General features: G+C 36.4%; 1 protein-coding gene across 6 annotated transcripts in view; it reads left to right on the plus strand.

Annotated features, from left to right (window-relative positions):
* NPAS3 (neuronal PAS domain protein 3) overlaps nucleotides 1–25,043 on the plus strand; it is a gene marked incomplete at both ends in the record, with an annotated part of 595,119 nt that overhangs the window by 545,687 nt on the left and 24,389 nt on the right. For all 6 annotated transcript variants that reach the window (XM_079537679.1, XM_079537680.1, XM_079537681.1 and 3 more), the window contains one exon: nucleotides 20,843–21,036. In XM_079537679.1, coding sequence (XP_079393805.1) covers nucleotides 20,843–21,036 — 194 coding nt within the window. The remainder of the gene's footprint in view (nucleotides 1–20,842; nucleotides 21,037–25,043) is intronic.

Raw genomic sequence — 25,043 nt, forward strand, 5'->3', positions numbered from 1 at the left:
AACACTACGGTTTTGCAAGAGGCTATTTTTCACTGTTACCTCTGCAAGGAAATATCTATTGAAGAATTACATGACAATTCTAAACAAAATCTTTCCTTCATCACAGTTCTTCTATTCAGTACATGTTAAAATCTGTTAGCTGCCCACAGTTCGTAAGTATTAGACTATCCCTTTGTCCTGTTAAAGTCACGCCTGCTGAACCATTATAAAAGTTACTCTTTTTTCCCCTGCTCATAACTTCTCCATAATGTAATAATTGTGTTTGTTTATTTGCATAGTGCATAAATTACATGAACACAGAATTATGTTTTCACCAAGTCTTGAACTTGGAAAAGACTCTGTGCTTCTCTTTCATTTTTTAACCCCTATCTCCTACATGTTTTTTAAACTTTTACTTTTTGTGCAGGTTCATACCTCCAGAAAGCAGTGTCTTTCGCAGGCTTTTTCCTTTTGCTTATAATGCTAATTATATTAATGAATGTACTTCTGCAACTCTCCTCTGACGCTGGAAATCGCTGACATGCCAAGAGATCAAGTAATGTGCCAAAGATAACAATGGTTGTTTGTGTCAGAGCCAGCTGCGATTGCATTCAGGATTTCATCTTCAGCCTTTCTTCCTAATGCATGAATATTGTCAAATCATCCTCTGTGTTCTGACACATCGCACTTCAATTTCTCAGACTGATATTTCCTTTGTTTTGATGGTTGCCCTAAATAGGCAAAGTGAGATGCCAAATTAAAAATACATCAATGAAATGGAGCAAAGTTTAGCATAACATTTATAGAACATTATGTAAAAGATGAACTCCTGTTCTCAAACTTGGATACCACCTGGAGAAGAACTACTTCATAACCCTTTTCCTCAGAAAGAAACAGAAGCAGTGTTACAGCAGGGAAGCACGTTTTCTTACCACTTGGATTTAGCCTAGGGGAGATCCATGAGTCTATTGTTCAGGCCTTCTCAGTGTGGGACAGGAGCAGGACTAGCAACAGCCACCTCCTGGGCTGGTAGCTGGCTTGGCTCCTTTCAAACTTTGCCTTTCGTGTATGAGAACAAACTATATCGAGAGGCTTTGGTTTGTTTTTTTTTTCAATTTACTTAGTATTTTCTCACACTCACCATAAATTTCTTCACCTTGAAGACCTGAACACCTGCAAGCTTAATGATGTAGCATGAAGGAAAAAAATGTAATATGCATGTGTAGAGATGATAAGAATCATTTCTATTTGGACCAAAGTGAAAATACTAGCAAGTCAAAATGTCTCACTCACTCACACAGATGGTACTATTCTCCAAATTCTGAGACTTTCCACATGAACAAGTGTCTACATAATGTTTAAAGCCTGTCATATCCTTAGAAAACAGATTTTTAATATAATTTGTTGTCAATATGATGTAAGGTTCCTATGCATCTACCTATTCAGCAGAAGGGAAAGACAAAGTTCTTCACTGATGTGTCCAACACTAGTATAGCAGAAATGCTAAGTCAGAGCATGAAACAGTAATTGAGCACCTGGTGGAAAGATAGGACCAACCAAGGGGAGCTCAGATGCATGCAATGTACCTAAGTGACCGGAAGAGGTGGATCCTGGGCTCCACCCCTTCCCAGACCTCATTTACAGCTTTGTGGTAGAGACAAAGGTATCTTGCTAGAGATCCATGCCTACCTGAGGCCTTCTAAAGGTAAGCAGCTTTTTTTTTTTTTTTTTTCATTTCTGTGTCCACAGCTGCTGTTGCTTTTTGGCTTTTCCTCATTTGCTGCAGCCAAAGAATTTGCTACCCCACTGTTGTCGCTGACTTTCCATTGCATTATAGTGTTACAACCAGTATGCTATGTGTAAAACTGGTGGTTGAACAAGGAGCGTTGCATGATGTTTTTATTCCCTTTAGCTGTTGACTTAACCTGGTGCGTCTGCATACTAATTTGCTGTGTTTGCCTTCTGGAACAGGAAGTTGATCATGAGCTTCATGCTGCGTTTTCCAGAAAATCTTTCTATAGTACAAATATTCTTTTGCTCTATTATTCATAATGCCTATATGATACTATATCACCCAATAGGATATTATGCTTCTGTTTCTAAATATTGAGGCATGCTTCTTGATTTGTTTGTTTTACGCACTGGTAGTAGCTGAAGAATATCTTTATTCAGTACAGTGTTTGGTTAATCCCATCTGCTTTACCCTGTGGAAGAAGTAGAATAAGAATGTTTGGTGAAAAGAATTTCAGTTTCTCCTTTTTACAGCATTATTAGGAAACTGTCATACTAATAATAATAATTCCTATTTGACATCATGGAGGTAAAAAGAAATCATTGCTGACATCAAAAATGAGGTGATATTTCAGCAGTATTATTTCACTGAAGATAAAATGGAAGTCTTTATTACTCCCAGTGCTTTTAAAGAAAGCTGAGCAAGGCTTGTACTGACTCTAGAGCTTATACACCTTAATACATCTATAACCACTATGAAATAAAAAAAAAATTAATTGTTACTGCTATACTTTTTGGCTGAAACTACTTAGAACCAATAATTTTGTACCTGTTTAAAGGAAAACAATCTGTATTTGAGAATAAGCTTGGAAGACTACATGTCTTATTTTTTTCAATTCAAAATTCATGCAAATGATCTCAGATAAATGAAAACATTGTGTATTACAGGAGGTAGGAATTTTAATGCAAACTTCATATTGGAGTCCATATTAGCAATCCATATGTATTACATAGTGGTCTGAGCTCTAAAGAGGTTACCCTAAAGAGGGTTACAATTTTTTATTCCCCTGTTTCTGGATAGATATTTCATTCTCTCTGAACTTCTTGTTCGCAGTGCTGTGTGAACTGTTTGTCATTAAAAGGACACAGCCAAGTTCTGTTTTATCAGCTGTAATCAATATGCTTTTCACTTTCCTTTTTGATAACCCATTAAAAGCTCCTAGTCCCACTCCCCTTTTCTGTTTATTTTATACACAACTCATCAGTTATAATTCCTTTCTATTCTAAATTTTCCATCCTAGGCCAAACAATATATGACATCAGTAATTCATTAAAAGAGTACCTCTGCCCAAGTTTGACATAATTTCCTAATTTTGAGATTTATTCTGCTGTATTCCTGTTCTTTTATTTTTCATTTAAGGACATAGGAAGAGTAATATAGACTGCAAATGACTAGAACGAGAGGATGGAAGTTCAATGACTTTCTTATTGATGGTATTGTTCTAGTTAAAAGAAGATTCAAGAATTAGGGATTCTTCCCATAGCTTCACTTTATAGAATTACTGACCTTGTTGCAAGCAACATCTTCCCTGTATCAAAATGTTTCAGTCTTTTCACAACCAAGAAACTTTTCTCATCAAATATATAGTGGGAATATCACTTCATTTTGTTCAAGGCAAATATGTTTTTATCAGAGCAGTCAGAGCTCATCTGCTCTTGAGTTACTGCTTCTCAGACCTGAATTCTTACAGGTATGCCAATATTTAATTGTTATGAGCTTTTCAAAACATTGTAACTAGTAGTTACCAGCCACAGTGTGAAATGTTTACATCTGAAATGAACACTTTACACTGTCAATACAGGTAAGTCTTATTCAATGCACAAATTGTTAAGCCATTTTTAGGGAGGCTGCTTTGGTGGGGGGTTGGACTATTTGATCTCTAGAGGTCCCTTCCAGCCACTACAATTCTGCAATTCTGTGAATTTTCCTGAAGAATGTGTGTGTGCAGGAACGGAATGCTTATTTCATGTGAATGCAATGAGCCCTTTCAATTCAGTCATGTCTTGCAATTTCCAGGCCTGTGTTTTTTCTGAACGTTACAGATACATTTCTCCTCTTTTTGTTTGTCCCTATTTAAATGATTAAATGCATGCATTTTTTGCTATAGATAATGAACTGCTTTCAATTTTTGTGATCACTCATGTGGTTGTGTTATTACAAAGACTGTGTTGGTTAGGTCAGTCTACTGGTAGACCTAGCGCTATGTTTAAGAGGCACCTAAGTGCAGTGCCCAATTTTAACTAGCTCAACAGGCATCACTAAACCTGGCCTGGCTCTCCCACAGTCATGTGCCCGAGATTAGAGAAGTGGCACTATATACAGTTCACAGTTTTCCCTGAAGAAGCAAGGAGCTGAATCACAGTAGACAAACGTGCATTATGAGTTGCTTTCAGTTACTTTATAGTCATATGCTTTCATAAATTTTGATTTGGTTGTAAGATACAGGCTTTGATGGTATAAAACTCACAGAAGAGCCTTAGATCACTGGAGCAACCACAGATGAAGTTTACGTTGATAATTTATCAGCTCTTCTCCATCAAGGAAAATTGTTTTTTAGTACCTGCCTATTAGCAATCACATGCATGTATGAAATTAAATTCTGGGGAGGGCAGCCTGCCATCTGTCTCTTCTGTATTTTTTCACAATGCATCATGCTAAAGTTAAAACTTTCTGGCTTCCAATGGCATAAAATATGAGATGTCTATAATGGCGATACTTGGAAAGAAAAATAGACTAAATACAAATGTAAATCTTTCTAAACTTTAGCATCAGAGTTGCCCGTGTGTATACTTTGTTTTAGCTTCAAGTGCCCTCTGTGTTTTCCACGGAATGTATTGCCCACCATGTGCTCTTACTGTTGATTGCACAGTTGCTAAATTGAGAACCAATTAATATACACCTTAGGAATGTGAGAATGTTTTCTTAAACTGTTTCTGGTTCAGGGTTTGGTTTTTGTTGAAATAGAAATGCAGATGCCTGATGTGGAGAATGAAAAAGATGTGTTCAGTTTCCCTTCTGTGTTCTGATATGCTAAGATTTTATCAATAATATTGTTTTCCTGTAAAAATATCTGCCTCAGAGAAAATCTGCTGTGTAGCTGTCAGGATTACACCTCTCAGAATATGCCTGTGATGATTCCGTTAAATTGATAAAAACAGAACACTCTGCTATGTAGAAGGATTGCTGAAAATAATATTCCCAGACCCTTTCATGTGTAACAGCACTTGTACGGCAGCACGTTTATTGTGCTATAAATTCCATCACTGATTTTGGCCATTTCAAATTGATTCTGCAGTAACTGTAAGTAATGAACCTTACAGACAGAGCCAAGGAAAAAAAAAAAAAACACCAAGCCAATAAACTTGTGGCTGTAGGAATACAAATTGTTGAGTTCATTTAGCCTCTGTTTTTATCAGATCATGCAGCCAGTACCACACAAAGCCAGAAAATACATCCAACAAAATATAGTGTTGTAGCCATGGCTTGCTTTAAATTGAGCAGCTAAACCAGACACTCAATTATACAAAGCACATTTCTGTACAAAATGTCCTGTGGATTTCACCTGAGATTTACAGGAGGTTCTTGACATAAGTGGATGACAAAAGAGGAGAACTGTTAATAGTAGTGACTTATACAGGATAATGAGCCAAATCCTGAGCTGTTTTACATGGCCAGGCAATACTAGACATCATTGGATCTTACTGAGCTACTAGTAGCTCACCTAGTCAAAATATTTAAGTGCTTCCAACGTTTACAATTGTTCCTAGCCTATTTTCCTTTCCTTACTGAAAAGTTCTATCAGGTTTAATAGGAATCATGTTTGGTTTTTTTTTTTTTTGTTGGTTTTTTTTTTTTTCAGTTTATTTTTTTTTTTCCTAAAGGTATCTGTAAAGATTCTATAGATTTTGATGAGGGAATTTATGCACTTGCAAAAAAGTTTCCTTAGGATGATTTTTAAAATCTATTAAAAATACTCTTCTATGGCATTTGGCATTATTTTTGTAGATTCTAATTACATTTTATCTGAACCCACTGATACTGCTTTGTTAAATGTTGTATAGATTTCTAATAATCTTATCAATGGATACCAAGGCCATATAAAAACTTATTTTGCAAATAAATCATATACACAATCCCACTAAATCACTGGACTGGTCATGTGACTAAAGCATATATGAGAGTACTTAGGTCATTCTGAAAGTAATGCCTCTTGTTTTTTTCCATGGAAACTACAACAGGTCCAAAGAGAACAATAATACTATTTGATAAAGCAAATTCTCAGCTACAGAGTGTTATTTTTTTAGCAGCCACCACCATTAGGTGTGCATTTGTGCCAGCAATGAACAATAGCCTGCCTGCTGCACTCATAAAAATCTGCACCAGAGGAGGTAAACCACTGTTTCACAGCTGCTATGATGGCATCATTGCCAGGAAATGGTTACCCACACAGTCTGTCTTCCATCTGTTCAAGCCAATGAAAGTTAGAAGTTGACAAATCCAGACTATATGGTGAGTAGAACAGTCCAGCCATGTGATCCACAATCTTCAAACTGGTGTGAGGCCTGACGTTAATGTTGCAAGAGAAAAGTGTCTAATTCTATGTTCCTACTCTAGAGGTTCGAGCCATCAGCTTGGTCAGCTTTGTAATATAGTGGTCAGAGTTGATGGCTTGTCCAGATTCCAGGAAATCCAGAAGAATCAGCTCTTTCCAGTCTCAAACAAAAAGCGCATATCACTTTACCCACTGAGAGTTGCATCTTGGACTTTTCTTCAGTGGGGAATTCACATTCTCCATGCACCTCCTTTTTGACTCCAACTTGTAGCAATGACACCACGTCTTGTCACTGGTAATGATGTGATCCAGGGAACTGCCATCTTCAGTTCAACAGGTTCTGACAAACTTGCTTACAGCGCTCTTTCTGCTCCTGTGTGGGTATCTATGGGACCCATCTGTGCAAACTTTGCAGTATTCTGATGCTTGCATCATCCCTTCTAATACAGTGAAGCTGATATTCAGCTCCATGTGCAGTTCCCTGGTTGGAATCTGCTGACTCACATGGCTTGAGATGCTCTTCATTTTGTGGTGTGACTGCTGTGCATGGCTGTCTGGAACGTGGCTTGTCTTTCATGTTACTTTTGCCCCTGCTGAAATGTACTACCCACTCCCTCCATCCACTGTTTAGTCTCCATAAATATTCAGCAAGCATCAGTGAATGTCAGTGAGTACCATTTTTTCTGCATGGAGGAATTCAGTTCCACACCTTCATCTTTGCTTCCATTCCAGACACCATTCTGGCAGATTGCTCCTCTGCTACCATCTGTCTTATGGAAACAAAACGTAATAGAATATTGGTGGGAAGATTGAGCTTCTACTGCCATACCAACATCTGCCTCTGAGGTTGTGGACCAACATAATAAAATAGGAGGCATTACTTTCAGAGCAGCCCTCGTGCATGTATATTCTACCCTTAGTTGTTACCCAAAGGGCTTACTTTAGATTTTTAACTTAGATTCTGAAAAGACTGGAGTTTTTTTTCTACGTAGTTTTCACAGCATTGCAGGAGAGAGAACCAAGGCCATGTCTTATTCTCTGTGCAAAGATAACTAAATGTCTGAGTTGAATTCTTACAAGCCCTGCAGCACTTCTATGCATCATAGCTAGCACACTTGTGTATCTTAAGGTCTGCACTGAGTGTTGAATTCATTCTGTCTTCTTCTACCTAACTATGCAGATTTATCTGAACCTCTGCATTGATAGTGAGAAATAGAAAATCCTCATTTTTGTCAACAAAATGCTTCCATTCTAGACTCATATAGACCACAAATAAACTGACTGTATAAGACACATTCCTTAGCTGTCTGTACATAAAAAAAAAAAAAAAATTATTTATCCCGTTTACAGTAGCAGCCTGAGCCGGGGGGGGGAACGGGGGGGACGGTGAGTAAAAGAAATTGTAGTCTTTCCATTAAACACCACATATGGTGAGATTTATAATAAGATGAAAGTTGGCAACGCTATTTTTCCTTTCACTCTGTGCTGGTTTCTGTTGCAATGAGAAATGTACTGAGTCTGAAATCTTACGAATAGCCTCTGGTAACCAGGAGCCAAGAAATCTCACTCATTATCTCTACTTCCCATCTGAATAAACATTTCAGCCATCAAAATGAGTGTGACATCGAGGGCAAATGAGTGGCTCTCATTCCAGATGAGAAACATTTGACATCTGAGCAACTTGAAGATTTTTGTGAAGGTACAAATTCTTTGACCACTGGGTGATGGGGCAGGCACACAGTTTACTTCAGTAGGACATGACATGCATCATACTCCTAAATGAAAGGCTACCAGCATTGAAGAAAATGAGTTCTGAAATAAGTGAAATGCAGAGCTGCCCTAATTTTTTCTTGTAATTTTATTAAATTATATAGAAAAACTTAGTCAAATATAAAGAAAGGTTTAGTGTGGATCGATAGGTGGCATGCGACACCCTTACTAAATCTCATTTATAAATGTGATTCATGTGGAGGTAATTTCTTGGTAACCTGTTGTTCAAAAAAATGTTTTCTGGGTGGTGGGTGTGTGAAAGAAAATTAATCTGTACATGTGAAATTTGCCAACTTCTGAATTAATTGCATAACAATTAATAAATGTTAAGCAAACAGCAAAAATAAATAAATAAATAAATAAAAGAATTAAAAATTACTGAATTGATTCCAGGTGCAGATAAGCCAAGAGTCTGCTGTAATTCTTCAGTGTAGCTTCAAGAACATGAATCTCATCAGTTCTTGCTCTCCATTTATCCACATCTGGCATTTAAAACAATTCTGTTCTATTATGATTTTTACTAGTAAATTGCTATCTATAATCTAGCTTGCTACATTGAGTGGCTTATAGAAACAAATCATATATAGTAGTCCATTTGTAGCTGTCAATGAGAAGGTCATAGGTTTGCAAAGATCATCCATCTCTAAGTACAATTTTTTTTTTTTTTCTTAAGATGAAAATAACATACCTTGTTTGGATGGACTTCAGCTAATATTGACAATATCATTCCTTGAAATACCAGTAAAAAAAAAAAAAAACCTTCTCTCCACAAAATTAACTTGATTTCGAATTGCAAATCTGTTGCAAAATTGGAGTGATTTGATAATGCATAACTGAAACATGAAGTACTCGTCACTGAATATTTCTCTGCAAATTTGATTTGATTGAAAGTATGTATTTATATTTTTATGTTCTTGAAATGTTTCAGGAGAGGCTTAGGATGGTGCTGCAGGCTATCGGTATCAGTATTTTATTGCATTTAATAGAATTGTGCAAAATAGGTTTGTATACTCATTTAGATTTTATAGAGATGAACCAGGGATCTGAGAACTCTAATGTTTTGTGGAAAGTCCTGCAAGAGATTTGTTTCAGCAAGGATGTCTCTTATCATACATTTCCTTTTCACATGCATTAATTTACAGTGCTTAGTGTGAATGCCTTCCTTGTGTCTTCCTTAAGTGGCGCTTTCCTTGCAACTTTGCACAAGGAGGCTCATAACCTGCAATACTTTTACTGAAAATAAAGTAAGAACAGAATTGGTAGACATAAAAATAAATACAGTAGGTCAAAGAAAAGTTGAAGCCTTTTACACAGCTTTCTCAGGGAATTAGCAAGCATGTCTATGGGAGATTTCCATTTGTTATAGTATAGCTGGATTTCCAGAATGATCACCATGATCTCTGAAATTCTCAGAGAAATTAAAATGTCAGAAGAAGGGGAGGATCCTCTGGAAATTAGTAAGTGCTATTTAAGAGATCACTTGTATTTTTTTTTTTTTTCCAAAGACTGCTCTTCCTGGGGCCTTTGGTTTTTTACATAGTCATAAATTAAATGAAAATCAAGTAGACCAGGAAAGTTATAGTGCTTATTGTACTGTAAAAATGTAAGCCTAATGAGACCAGTAGCACAAGATCTTCATTATTCTGTGAGAAGGGGCCATAAAAAAAAGCAGATAAAATTCAGTTGAGATAAATGTAAAGTAATACACTTGGGAAAAACAATCCTTACTCTATATGTAGAATGATGGGCTCTGAACTAGCTGTTACTCCTCAGAAGAGATACCTTAGAGTTGTAATATATGGTCTGTGAAAGGAATAGCCCAGTGCTCAGTAGTAATCAGAAAGTAAACAATGCTAGGAATAGAAACCAAAGAAGAAAATGTCGTATTCCACTGTACAAATCAATGTGTATTTATCTTTAATACTTGTACGCTTTTTATCCTACCTCATCTCAAACTGAAGCTAATATAGCAGCAAAACAGTGACAACATTGATCAGTGTGGCAGAACAGCTAAAATACGCCTAGGAGATTCTGCTTCAAAGAAAGATGACTAAGAAGGCAGATGGAAATAATGTCAGTGTAAAGGGAAGGTGAATAGGGTATAATTTTCTGCAGTCTTTCAATATGTGAGGTGGGGAACAAAATTAAAGTAGTAAATAGCAAATTCCAAGCAAGCAAAAGGAGGTACTTACTGAGGCCATAGTTCAACAGCGATACTCATTGCCACAGGGCACTTTGAATGCCAAAACAAACACATGCCTTTTCTTTGAGAACTCCTGGGAGAATCTGCAAGTGAAATGTCATCTGTATGCTTGCCTAGCTTGATAGTCTCTTTTTGTCAGCCATCATTGGCCGTTCTAGGAGAGGATGCTGACCTGTGGTTTGACAAGTGCTCATACAGATTTGCAGTTGCTTCTCTAGGAGGGCTCTGGTGATGTCACCTTGCATTCCCCTACTACCAGGTTCTGTAAGGACAGTCCAGGACTTGGGGCTTGAAGACTGAATGCTAGTTATGTCATATGGTTATCAAGACCATATGGAAACTGTTATATATAATACATATATAGATACAATACTGAACACATTCAGAGAACAGCTGAGGTTAGATTTTGGTAGATGTGCCAGAGAACTGTACACCATTCTGTATTTACTCCTGTTCACTGCATGGATGTGGAGGATAACTGGCCCCCTGTAGCAGCTTTTCTGAGACATACAGTTGTATATTTGGAAGAAAATTACCTCATATACTTTGCTATATGTTTTCTTCTGAATTGAAAATACAGACTTGAGTTATATACGTGTCACTGATGGTGAGAGGGAGCACATTCATAATTAGGCAATATTAATCTTTTTTGCTGATATCCATCTTTAGTTTTGTCACAGTTATGACATTTTACAAGAAAGATCTTCCAGTAACCCTTGTGTGTTTGTACACAGCAAGTGGGAAGAGTGCCATGCTAGGTGAAAACATGCAAGCAGTAAAATCAACAAAATAATTGCTAGTCTGTGTAAGAGCCTGTACCAGCATTGTTATGACAAGCAGCGGAACTGTGGTATTAATGTAATTGAAATGGTAGTTCTCAACCTCTATCATAGTGGGTCCCTGCTTTTATTTTCTGACAAAAGCACAGGTCATTGTGCCATTTAGCCACAAAATATAGAGCAAATGTGATTTTTCTTGGCTATCTTGCTAGCAGATTCTGGGGTGCTACCGTGGGTGGAGAGCTGAAGTAGAAATTAAACATTACAGTCTTAATTAAGGCTAAATTGGGGAATCCATTTCCATCTTCACAGACAACAGCATTTTCTTTTTTTTTTTTTTTTCCCCTCTGTAAAATGTATTAGTATCAGATATTTTGTTTTATCTAATTCTTTCTCATGGAGCACAGAATCACCCAAGGTAATTTTGGGGTTGCTAAGAACAACATCAAATAAAAATGTGGGTGAAAAAGGAAAAAGAAGGAAAATACACTTTTATTTCTCAGTCCAAAGATAGAAATAAAGATGCTGCATCTGAATGTTTATTATTGGTTATCTTTAGTGTAATGAGACTTGGTTGCCCTAACACACAGGATTCAGGCTAACTTTTTAAAAAAAACCTTCCAGCCTCTCTGTTGCAAAATGATATAGCTAGTTTTCTACCCCTAGATATTATGATAAACTGTGTTGGAACTGATGCCACAGAAGTCCTTTTTTTTTTTTTGAGGGGGGGGGGGGGTTATTTTTTAATTCTAACAGGATCACCCACATTCAGGAATAGCAAGTTCTGGGAGAGTTTGCTTGTGGGCAGGGTTGACAATTCCTTTATTAGAACCAGCACACTTCAATTACTAAATGCTTTCAACTTTCTTTAAATAGTATTAAGGAAAAAATATCCTGAAGGCATTATTTTTAAGGGGGACTTCAAACATTCTGTGAGAAGAAAAAGAAGTGCAACACATTTGAACACCAAAGACTTGCAGTGGAAAATCTTAAAGTAGAGCTATCTTTTGAGTTTCAGGGTTAAATAATTATTTACCACAAATCAGGGATACAGTCTACCAAAATTTCTAAGGCATTCTGGGTTCCTAGATTAGACCAACAGTTGCCAGATTCTACAATAGATCTGTTAGAAAGTTAGTTACATTACCTAGATTTAAAATTAGCCATTTCATTTATTCCTCTGAATTCAACACACAAAATTCATTACAGTAGTTGCTTGGAGTATAAGAAAATCCTGGGTTCTTAATCATTTTTACTATATAGACTTAGTACTCCAATAATTCAGTATTAGAAATTTTAGAGTTTATATTTAAAAGCAGCTGTAAAGCAAGCAAATATGCAAGAATAAATCTGCTCATCTTGAATTCTTCTGCAAATGGACTGTTCTGGAGGTCATATAAAAGAGATTCTTTTTCCAGCTTAAACCTGTCTTTTCTAAATAGATCTCAACCTGATCTCATTTAATGCTTTGATGCCTGGTTTTTTAGTCATTATACTTGCTGTATTACATATCAAAAGGACTCTTGAGAAATTCCCTAGAATTGATAATTCTAATTTCTTATGTATAGCTACTCTATATTCACTCTGAGGACAGCAGGATTGTATGCTAAACCACGAATTGTAAAAAATTGATCTCTTTGTATATAGGTTTGTATTAAATTGAAATACTTTATTTTTTTCCCGTTTGTTGCTACACATGGGTTCCTACTGTCAGTTTGTATTTGGCTGTTTGAGCATATTAAAGTTTTGCTAGTGCTTATGATGTTCTTGCCAAGAGCGCTCTTGCAGCAATCTGCACTAGATCAGTCTTTGTGCCAATTACTTCAAAAAGTACACTGTTATTTTTATGGCTACTTTTTCAGGTTGCATTGTGGTGATTTCACTCATTTTCTTCTTCATCCATTTCTTAAATAAGTTGATCTTCTTCAAATGCTTGTAAATTTTGGATTATGAAAAAAAATGCATTGTTGGTATACCTAGTTGTTAGTAAGATCCTAGAAAAAAAAAAAAAAGAGTTCAAAGGTATTAAAATAAAACCTGACGTGTTGAATTACTGTTTAATATTAGAATAATTGGAGCTGCTATTGAGGAGGCTGACTATGATAGTGGATTTGCAGTTGCATTTGGAAAAATAAATGAAAAAATAGAATATATAAAACTCAGCAATGCATGTTTTGCTAATTCTATGAAGCTAATTTCTGGAGTGTTGGCTCCACATCATCTTTTATTTAGAGAAAAATAGGTGATCTGTTACAATTAGTAAAAAAATCATAACACAGAAAATGAAGGAATAGTAACATATTTTATGACATAAATACACTTTTGAATGGAGTATTTTAATCTCACAATTTTTTATTGCACTATGCTGTACTAAATAATTATTCCTAACATATTATCCTAAATAATAAAGCGAAGGTACTGTTCTGTAATAGAATAAAAAATTATCCATACATTAAGGGTCTAATAATGTTGATCTAATGCTATCCAAAATGCAGATATGTTTTTTATTAATTATTCTTGAGCAACCTCTGGTCTTGTCCATTTCCCAGAGTGTTACAACTTGATGACTCTTGAAAAACCACCTGTTGTACACTCTTGAAGTTTCCTTTTCTGTTTGTAATGGCAGTTGTATGCGTCATTTCTCGTGTAACAGTCTTCCATTACTTCTACAATATGGTTGCAGTTTATTGTTTCGATAACTCGAACCTAGACACTTCCAGATCAGTGAGCTTCATGTGATAGGTGTAAGGTTGGCAATTTCAGGTTCTTGTTTTGACTTTGCTCTTTTGGAGAGTTAGAAGGTGGTCCTCATCACCTTTCCTGTAGTTTATTACTTAGTGAGAAAGGAATGGGAGATAAGAGCTTGTGCATCCTGAGAGGGAGAGTTGGAATTATGCATCCCAAGAAGTTTTTGTATGTGTGATCAAAACACTAGCTTTTATGCAGAAGGCTGTTTGTGGCATACCTGAATGAAAGTGACTCTGGCTATTGTGCTTGCTACTGGAGTCAGTAGTTCTTATATGCAATAAGTATTACTCTACTTGGGTCCTTTTTGGCATTGAGCAAGAGCTATGAACCGAGCTTGCCAAGCCATGGTGCTTCTCACGTGATGCATGCCTTTAAGTATGCAGTGTGTTTGAGGTCTCATAAGGATACATTTTTAAAACCCTTAGGATTAGGCTAAATTCTCTTTCTGTCTGTTCTAAGCAGTGAAATAGCTTTTGAATCTTATTATTTGGAGGAAGTGATGTCTGGGGCGAGTAGAAAAGCCAAGAGTGTCTCCAGAAAGTAGTACTGACTTTTTAACAATAAAATACATCCTGAGACTACATATGCTGTTTAAATGTAAATGTCATTTCCATTCACAAACTGTCTTTTGCAGGTGTATTTGAGGGGATTTAAAATGTACTTGCCGGTGGTAAAGAGGCTATTGATCTTGAAACTACATATGTGTTGGGAATAATGTTTGCCCTCCTTGAAATCAGACTTGCGTTCTTTGATAAGGTGCTCAAGACCACAAGTCTTAAGAGTGGTTCAGGTAGCATTCAGTGCAAAATTGAATTAAGACAGTGCATTTTACTTTCAAAAGTGTTTCTTGGGATTCAGAGATTATTTCCTAGACTCTTTTTTTCTTGGTCACCATCGTTCAGAATGGCTGACTGATGACTGGTTTCCTTTGTTCTGGTGCAAACCTGATACAGTAGGACAAGGTTTACGTGTAGAAGCAATATCTTTCATTAGATGAACCACTATTGTCTGGAAAAAATAAGATTTCTGGGCATACAAGTGCTTCTTAAAGAATAAAACCGAAACAGCAAACTTCTGAGCCAAATAAGAGTTGAGAACATTTATTATAAGTAGGCATGTTATTCTGTTATGCTGTCCAGCAAAAAAGGTAGGTGATGTTATGAAGTTGGAGGAAAGAAGATAGGATGCTAATCTTGGAATGGAGAAGAGGCAGTGACACAACAGGAGCATGCATCTGCAAACTTCTTTATCTGTGAGGTAATTCATCAGGTTTCCAGACATGCAGGAATCCCCTGGAGTGGCTACTGGGCACGTGCAATCTAATTTACATGACACATGCTGCTAGTCCAGTGTTTCCTTTGCGTACTAAAATAGCTCTCCATGTGATATAGAATTGACATGTGTGTACAGCATGTTAAATGCATATGGGACACATCAAACTGGTGTATTAATCAACATACTGCAGCTGTAGTAATATGCTATTTTCAACACCAACATGGCATGTTCTGTGGGACTTCATATTAGGAATACCGCAGCGTTTATTGAAATGCAGTAGGTCTGAGAATGGAATATGCAAGTATTACTGGAACTGCAAACCCAAGACCTTACTGGACCTCTTTGAACCTAACTGCTGCTGTATAACAAGGATAGGCAAGTTTCATATTTTACCAAACCTTTCCTGAAGATTGGAAGAGCAGCCCCAAGATTAGGAGAGATGACAAGGCAGCAGAACCTCAGAAGTAAATGGCTTCTGACCATAGGAAAACAAGCAAATCGTAGGTTACAGGATCATATAATTCTTTTAAAGATCATGTAGTCCAACTCCCTTGCAATGAACAGAGACATCCACAGCTAGATCAGGCTGCTCAGAGCCTGGTCCAGCCTTGGCCCTGGAAGTCTCCAGGGACAGAGCATCCACCGCTTCCCTAGGCAACCTGTTTCAGTGCCTCACTACCCTCACTGTAAAAGACTTCTTCCTTAAGTCCAACCTAATTCTACCCTCTTTAAGTTTGAAGCCATTTTCCCTTGTTCTGTCACCACAGACCCTGCTAAAGAATCTGTCCCCTTCTTTCCTGCAGCTTCTCTTTAGGTACTGATAGGCCTCTTGCCATCCACCAGTACTGAATCCTTTTTGGCAGGACTGTTCTCAGTCCTTTTATCCTCCAGCTTGTATTGACAGTGGAGGTTGCCTCAACACAGGTGCAAGGCTTGCACTTAAAAGTGTTGTGGTAACTGCAGAAGAGTACAGGAAGAGGAGAAGACAACACTGATACATAAAGAAGACTATACTGAAGTTTGGGTTGATAGGCATGGTTATACTTTGATGTCAGAAAAGAAGACTTTGTGAGATATCGCTGAACCGCAGAAACAACAGTAGACTGTTTTCTTTGAAAAGCTGAAAGGAAAGCCTGTTTCCAAATGTCTGATCTTAGTTTAGAAATCACCTGAAACCATTTAGGCATGCTTTATATTGTGGAGTGTTAAAACACATCTGTCTAGTGTTACAGGCAAGTTTATAGATAGGTGTCCACATGTCTGTGTATGAGTAAATAAATATTCCAAATATATGGCTACAATTTCTAAGATTCAGTCAATTTTAGTTATTGAAATTAACAGTATGTTAAAGGTTTAAATGTTAATTTTGGAAAGATATAATAACACCTTTGAGAAACCAAAGCAAATATATAAATTCTTGATAATTACAGTTCTTTTTGTTAGGGGGAAGAAATGTATCTATGAGATTTTCATAAGACAGTTACATAAAAATCCAGGCACACAATCTGTATTAGGATGTTTTCATACATGACTGTCTTGTCAAAATTTGGATTTAAGCTATAATTTTAAGGTTTCAAATTTAATGTCTCATTAAGAGAAATGAGGTGGAGGAAGAATTTTTTCCAATGTGGTTGTTTCAGTTCAATAATAAATTGGCATCGTCATTCACAGAGAGAACAAAAGAAATAGTTTAGAAATTTATTTCTAATGGAAGTTTAACTTTTGAAGAACACAGAGATATCTGAAAGGTAAAAATCACAGATTTCTCATGCTTCCAGGTTTTTATTGCCTCTGGTAATACATGTCCTTACTTTTACATCACATGTATGTGAAAAAAATAGATGTAATATTTAAAGATGCCTTTTGACAAAGAAAATATTTCCATCTCTAGAGGTGAGACTTATCTTTAAAGGATGATGAGCAGTTTCCAGATGTGTTTTTCAAGTACTGGGCTTTCCTTTCCTTAAGTCTTGACAGAGGAAAGGTTCTATCAAGGTCTTTGTGATGCTCTTGTTTATTATGAGAAGACATTAGTAGAGTACATCCAAGTGCTTATCGCCTAACAGATGATTAAAGAGAGCATATGGCAGGGAAAATAAATATATATTTGTCCTAGCAATGTGGCTTGTTGACACTCCCACACTCACCATAAATTGTGTATACATGTACTCCCTATTATATGTACACTACATGTACATATAATATTTTGCAAATCTCTTTTCTAATCAGCTAAAAATAAAAGCCAAATAATGCTTTTTTTTTCTCTGATATTGAAGTGTCAGGCAAAGTTGATTTAGAATTTTTTAACAAAGCAATTAAGCAGTACAGAAGATTTTTATAGTATTTGTTTTGCTTTAGTCTGACATTTTACAGCAGGATATGTGTTCTATTTATTTCACAAGGTCACCAGTTTTATTCTTGCAGAATGGTATTTGGTTCACCTACCTGTTTGTCCATGTACAAATATCATACAACATTGCAAGCAGCAATACAAGTTAGAGTGGTCTATGTCAAACCCTAGTCTAGATCAGGACATAAAGTTCATTGTGGATTCCCTCCACTTCTATATGATGAAAGTATCAAGGAAGTTAGAATATCTGCCAGTAAATAGTTTGCAAGCCAAAAAATAAAAAAATCTCACAATCCAATCTATCTTTCATTAAGTTATCAAAAAACAAAACAAAACAAACTACTAATTTCAGACTGCCCTATTCATTTAGGAGACACACAGAGAAATGCTGGAGAAATATGTATAGCTCTTGACATAAAACGTTTCTGATGACTCCTTTGGTCAAGAATATAGCATTCACCCACCTTTTATATAATGGACAAAACACAGTATCAATACCTAACTGTGACATCTAAATATGACAATCTTCTTATATAGTATTACTAGAAAAAGAAAGGTAATCGTAGTTTCAAGGTGGATTTTGATTGTTCAGAAGAAAGTATTTATAAATAAAGCAGCACAGAAGAGCTGCATTTTGTTTTGCTTTTCAGAATGTTCCTATCAAAATTTTGTTAAATATTTACATCTACATCCAAGTATTGGACTCCACATAGCAGTTTATTCTTGCAATTTAACTTCATTAAAGTCGTTATACTGATTTAGAGTATGACAGACTAGTGCTTTGGGATTGAATTATAAAGAGATTAATTTTACCTACTGGCGATAATTGACCCCATAATTCCTATCACCCCTAATCTCAATTCACATGAACCAATGTTAAAAGTGGCAATACTCACAATGTAGGCAAGGTCGTGACAGCTAGTATTGTTTCTTACTACCAATTAGATTTCCCACTTGGTGAGTTTGACTAATGTCATAGAAAGGGTTTCAGGCATGGAAATAGGTTTTTTTAAGACACACAAGCACTAGAGCTGATGAGCATTTTGTTGTACGTTTCCCAGTGTACAGAATTAGAATGCAATTGAATGCTGACCCATAAAGTTTGAATTCACATAGGGATTTAGAACCTATCTTGATCCATGAAAGAGCTAGAAACAAACAGTAATTTGAATCTGGAAGCAAACTTTCTTGAAACTTGATGATGGTAAAATGTGGTGTGCCTAGCATGTTTGGAACCATCTCTTGTTGATAATACTACATTTGTGTTGTACTTCAGATGAGGAACCAAAATGAAAGAGTGAGTTTTAATTGAATAGATGCTTTTCAAAATCAAATCATGTTGATAGTTAGCTGCAAATGACGTAGAGACTTCAAAAAATACAAGGAAAAGATAAATGGATTTTAAATGTGATATATCTTAAATTTTCCCCTAAGTAATAGTACCAACTTCAAACACATTAGCATAACAGTTTTCTGAGAAAACAACAGAACAACAATACTTTTGCATAGCACTTCAGCATAAGATTATTTTTCACATTATTACTAGTTATCCATCAGCATTTTTCCAAGTATTTACAGATTTGTGTTTCTGGAGTAAGCTGAAACTGTGTGATAAAATAAGACAGATAATGATAAAAAGCATGTGTATATGCAAGCCTAGCTAGAAGGAGCAAAGTACACTATTACTGCCCCTCCTGTGAAGTTAATCCTATTTCTTTTAGCCATTTCTTCATTAGTTTATGAGGTCTAGGGGAAAAAAAAAATTAGAATGTGTTTGAAATGGTATTTTTGCATCTTGCCTTTAGGTACATCTACAAATATTCATAGAATAGTTTGTTCTTGGAAGGTACATTAAGTGTGAGTTTAGGCAATAATTACTTCTAATGTGAGTGGTCAGAAATTTGCATTTGAAATGGACAAAGAAAACAAATAAGCATTTTCCTCGTTCACCATACTGGCTGAAAAGTTAAATAGCAAATAAAGGAAAAATTTTAATGATCAAATTTGGGGTGGGGAAGGGTGGAGAAGGTAAGACGGAAAAACTTCAAGGCTCAGATTATACATGTGCTAGCGTTAATTAGATTTGAATTTAGATGCAGTCTTACTCATGAGCTTCTCCTTCACTTATCTATGTCATCAGACGTATGCAAAGGGCTTGGCTGCTATCTCTGTGAGATGAGTGCCAGAGGACGTAACTACATCCCAATTCTGTCCCCTGCCCCATACTAACCAACACCTCTGCAGACCTCTGCATAGCAATTCTGGGTCACAGTGAAAGTGACTCCTGTGCTCTGTAGCCCTGTTCTTCATGCTGATGCTGGAACGCGCTCTGAGGATGAAAATCTGGAAGAGCCTCCAAAAGCCAGTTCTTAAGATACCTTATGCATTTGTACAGGAACTGCAGTTTACATTTTCAGTCTGGTGCTTTTGTTCTGTTGAAAAAACAACTCATGTATTTTTTTCCATGGTAGAATTACTGAAGGCGTGAAGCTGTAACTGTTGGATTATTCTGTACCCAGAGTTTCAGCTTGTTCCATTTCATTCAACATTCTTAGACTTTCATTCTCCAGGACTACAACTAGATCTCCTGAGCATCTCCTGGCATTGTCTTGTGAACAGGGAGAGAAACCACCAATCCCTAGAGTTTTCGATACGTACATAGTGCATTAAGCAAAGGCATTATATTTCTACCAGCTCGTTAAAAGCTTACAATGGATGCATTAAAAGCTTGCAATAGATGCATGCATAAGTTGATGACTTGTACTCTGCTGCTTCGCAAACTGTCAACCAGAAATAAGTAAATCAAGGCTATGAGCAGTGTCTCCATGTTGTAGGTAGCTATCAATTAAATTAAAACCGTTATGGAAAAGTTTCAAAACTAATGATCTTTTCATCTCATATTCAGTTTCAACATGTTAGGAAATTAATGCTCCTTTTCTCATTTCATTAGTTCAGTTTTCTCCCCTTCTCTCCTTTCTTTTATTGGATTCCTAGGGGTTTCTCTGTTATTATTATTCTCTTTCTGTAACAACCACTACAATAAAAATCAATAGCACAGGAGTTCTGAATTTTTATTTGATGAATGTGAAATATTTGCCTATATATATAATAAAACAAATATATATATATTATATATATACATATATTTATTATATATATATATATATACACATTATATATTATACATGTATATTTGTTTTATTTTATTTTGCCTTGAGGACATATTGACAGTCAATATTAATAAGCTTAAGACTAATACTGGAAGTTAATTATTACAGTTTCTGGCTGTGATAAGTGTTCTATAGGATATAGTAATTATATCCTTTAAAAGAAACTGATGTCATGGTCGCATCCAGAATTCACTGGAGTTTCTTTTACTGTTTTTATTTTTCAGGTGATTCATATAACAGGCCGCTTACGTCTGAGAGTGTCACTGTCTCATGGACGGACAGTACCCAGCCAAATCATGGGACTTGTTGTCGTTGCTCATGCTTTGCCACCTCCTACAATTAATGAAGTCAGGATTGACTGCCACATGTTTGTCACTCGTGTGAATATGGACCTCAATATCATTTACTGTGAAAATAGGTACAGATTTTAGCTCCTTTTTTAATTGTTTTATTTCCATATATTCTTTATTCCGTTGGCTTAGTAAAAAGTTTTGGAATTTGTGATTCCTGCAATGTCACTCTGGTGTTGTTTGAGAGCACTGGATTCACACTCATTGTCATCATCCCCATTACTGTTGCATTCTTAGAGTATAAACTAAATACTATGTTTTGAAGGAATTGTTCCTGAAATAGGGGAAGATAGATCAGAAGAGTTTCCTTTAAGCTTCCCTTGCTTTTTACAATCTGCCATTGTACCCCTCAGAGGCAAGATTCAGAGCTGCTCATACGACCTATATGGCTGTCCTTACGCGCTCCCCTGTCTCGACAAGTCCTACTTTATTTACAGTTTCCTGGTTTTGAACAAATCTGTAGATTACAACACATTGTGCTTAGTGTTTAATGGAACAGAAGCACAGATGGCGTAGATAGTAGGCTAGGAGAGGTGGGAAAACTGTAGATTCAAATTGTTTAAGGACATATTAGGAAAGGCAGCAGTGAAATGGGAAGAGGTGAATGAGGAGTTGGTGGGAGAGGAGGCTATGTTTAATGTAACAGGGACAAGTGATTTAGGAAAGTAGACAGAATTTAAGTTCAGCCGTCTACTCCCTATGACTAGGGCATCAGGAGTGGCAGGATTTGAGGCAGGGAAGCCCTGCCAGGACATTCATGTTAATGCCTATTGTTGCCATTGGGACCTTTAAAAATAGATATAAAATGTAGAGAACAGGTATTTAGAGCAGAATGAAGAGATCTGAGAAAGAAGATATGATAAGGAAGTTTGAGTTCTGTTGATGGAAATCTCCAGAGAAAAGCCACAAAACTTTGTCAAGAGAACCTGTCATTAAAAAGTAGAACAAGCAAGATTACTCGGGCAAGCTTTTCATGTAACTGCAGAAATTGCGTGTTGTAAATACGAGTTCAAGATCTCTATAATAATAATGGAACACCTCTGTTCAGAATAGTACATCCACATAAATGCTCTGTTGAATCAGGGCCTTACACAATTTACAATAATTCTGAGTTTCAATTATTAGTATATCTTTGCTGTCATGTTGCTAAACTTCCACAATAATAATATTAAAAATATTATTTGTCTATTAAAAAGACCACTTCATCTAAACTTCCAAAGTATTTTCTAAAGGAAAATGTATTATTCTCATTTTGAAGTTTGGAGAAATTGAGCAATAGTAGGTGACTTGCACAAGTTCACACAGAAAGTTGATAACAATATAAAAATTTACACTGGATTTTTGCCTGTGATTCTACCCAATGAGTTTCTAGATTCTGTATAGTCTGGCAGCTATTGAAAGAGCTCTGGGATTTAGCACTAGGATCTAAAAGAAAACTTTAGCCTTAGTGTGTGATTTGACTGTGACCTACACTGGTGGTAATGGAAAGCAGCTACCACTGCAGAGCTCATCAATGGTCTCTGTGAAATGAATTTCTGGTATCTGTCCAGTTCCTAATTAACAGATTTCCTTTTAACGAAATCACATGCACTTACTGTTACCTTTGCTGGCAACCTCAATGGGAGAAAAAAAGCCAGGAATGAAATGGATGTGGAAAATGAACTATTCCATCAGGTCAACTATAATATAAATTTTTGGATTGCGTTAGAAAGATTTACACTTCTCTGCTGACCATTTGGCATTTTTAAGAACCCTACACTGTGTGTGCTTGTGTTTAATTAAACAGTTTTTTCAAACTTCCCATGCATTTACACGTAGAAATTAGTACTTAAAATTCCTTGAGAAAGGCATCACTGAAAAACCTAAAGTGCATCGCACATGGAATGCTATTTGGAAATCACAAAGAAAAAGCCAGTAACGTGGTAAACTATGGTAAGCTAGCTGATTTACTTATGCAAGAAAACATTGAGCATAATAACATTTTTCATTAGAAAAGGTAAAGACAATATCTTAAAGTTGCTTTTCCCTGTCTGTAGTGGATTCTTACACAGTAGGGTGGAATGCATATGATGATACTTAAATTTATGTTGCAATAGTTACATTTTTAAGACTCAGTGGCAGTGTTAAAAAATTATAAAAGGAATTTCAAACAGTAGAAACTGTTCTCCCAGGACTGAGAGGTGAATGTTAGCTCAGTGAGACAGCGGGGCTTCCACTCCTGGAAAATAGTGTTAGATTGGCAGGACTTAAATTTCATAGCAGGCACATAGTAGAATAAGACTATTAAAGCTGGAGGAATGGAAAGGGCAAAAGAAGGCAAGGAAGTAACTGAACAGCTGATATGAAGCTGTCAGATGAATTATCTGGGCATGTGCCAAGGCCATTCTCTGACTCAAGGAAGTTGGTATCTCTCTTCTGGGGCTATAGAAAAGAAGTTTAAGTATCCTTTCCTGAATATATGGGCTTGACTCCTGGCATTTGGGGGCAGCAGGGAAATTCTTTGTGGTGTAACAGTAAAGCAAGTGCAATGCTGATGAAAACGGAAAAATAGATCCATGCTGGGGAAGCCATAAGCATTATTTATGGAGCAATGGGGAATTACTAGCAGCAGCAGGGAGTATGGAGCATAAGCCATGCTACTTAACCAAAATAAATGCTCACAGTGGACCATTGGATCAGCAGGGGTGAGATCAACAGCACTCCTATTTTTCCAAGCGGTTGCCTGATTGCAGTAGTGGGGAGTGAAAGTGACATAAGTCTTTGGGTGCATCTTGTTAGTTTATTCTGAATGAAGATATCTGCATCAGAATCCTGGAGTCACTGCAGAAATTAGTCAACAACTGTTGACATCCTTTTGAAACAAGATCAGTTAGTACACTGGCTCTTTCTAAGAATTAATATTTTATTCTGTGATTATGGAATGGAGATGTAAATTTCAATATGTCAATCCATGTGCCTGCTATCCAAATGTGAAATTCACTTCATCTAAACTTCATCACTTAGTGTAAGATAGTCTAGAATTTATTTCTTAGTCAGTGCAGTGAGAACGGCACCTTCAGAGGATAAGCCATCTTGGATTATGATAAAGGAACTAAAACCAAAATAGAGACCGCTGCTAAAAGACAGTGTAAAGTGTGCTTTCAGTATCAACTTACTATATATCACAAATATAAGGGGTTTGGCCTGTTGGTATGACAGTAGTTGCCAATAGTTACTTAAGATGTGCAAAAAGAGTCTTGTTTACAGAGATTCAAGTGCAAGTATCTGCACATTTTTGTCCTAATTCAGCAAAGCACATATCTCTGTCTTTAAATTTCAGTTATGTTAATAGTCCTGTAATTCAGTGGAACCACCAATCTGTTCACAGGTAAACCTGTACTTATGTTTTAGAGGATGGACATCTGCCTATTCAGCAGAACTGAGTTCCTACTGATCTACCTGTTGCTTTAGCATTTTGTTGGGTTGGGAGCTATAAGACCTAGTGCTCTAAAATATAACATTTCTTCCTTTTCTCTCTTTTAGTGATCTATTTTGCATCTTAGATACTTTTGATATGACTGTCCTCTTTGATGTAGTTTCTTTCCCTTCTGATTTTGGTGTCATTGCTTCTCAGTGATCATCATATACATCTCTAGATTCTTTCCGTTTCTTCCATTTTTTTTTTTGATCTAAAGAAAAAAATCTTTTATCCTTTACATGTCTGTTTTGAAGAGCCATTTCTTAATATTTTCCTTAAATTTAAGAGACTGAATTTGCTTCTACAGTTGCCTTACTTTGTTCATTTTTAAGTGTTAAAACTTTGCAGAAACACTCTGCTGCATAGATGCAAAATACACCTGAGTCAAATTTACCGAGTGCAGAATGACAGTCCTCCATGTGAACTGTAGCAACCATAGTCTGGGTGCATCATGGGGCTGTGGCTGTGATGCTGCACAGCCCATTTCTCCCCTTCTACAACACAACTGCTCCCATACTTCTAGCGGACCACGTCTGTGTTGTTAAATAACACAACCATGACTGTTCGAGCTGTCATATCCTTTCCCTGCAGCCTCTGGAACAATCATATGAGGACCAG

Source organism: Tetrao urogallus, assembly GCF_951394365.1.
Source record: "Tetrao urogallus genome assembly, chromosome: 6".
Classification (NCBI taxonomy): domain Eukaryota; kingdom Metazoa; phylum Chordata; class Aves; order Galliformes; family Phasianidae; genus Tetrao; species Tetrao urogallus.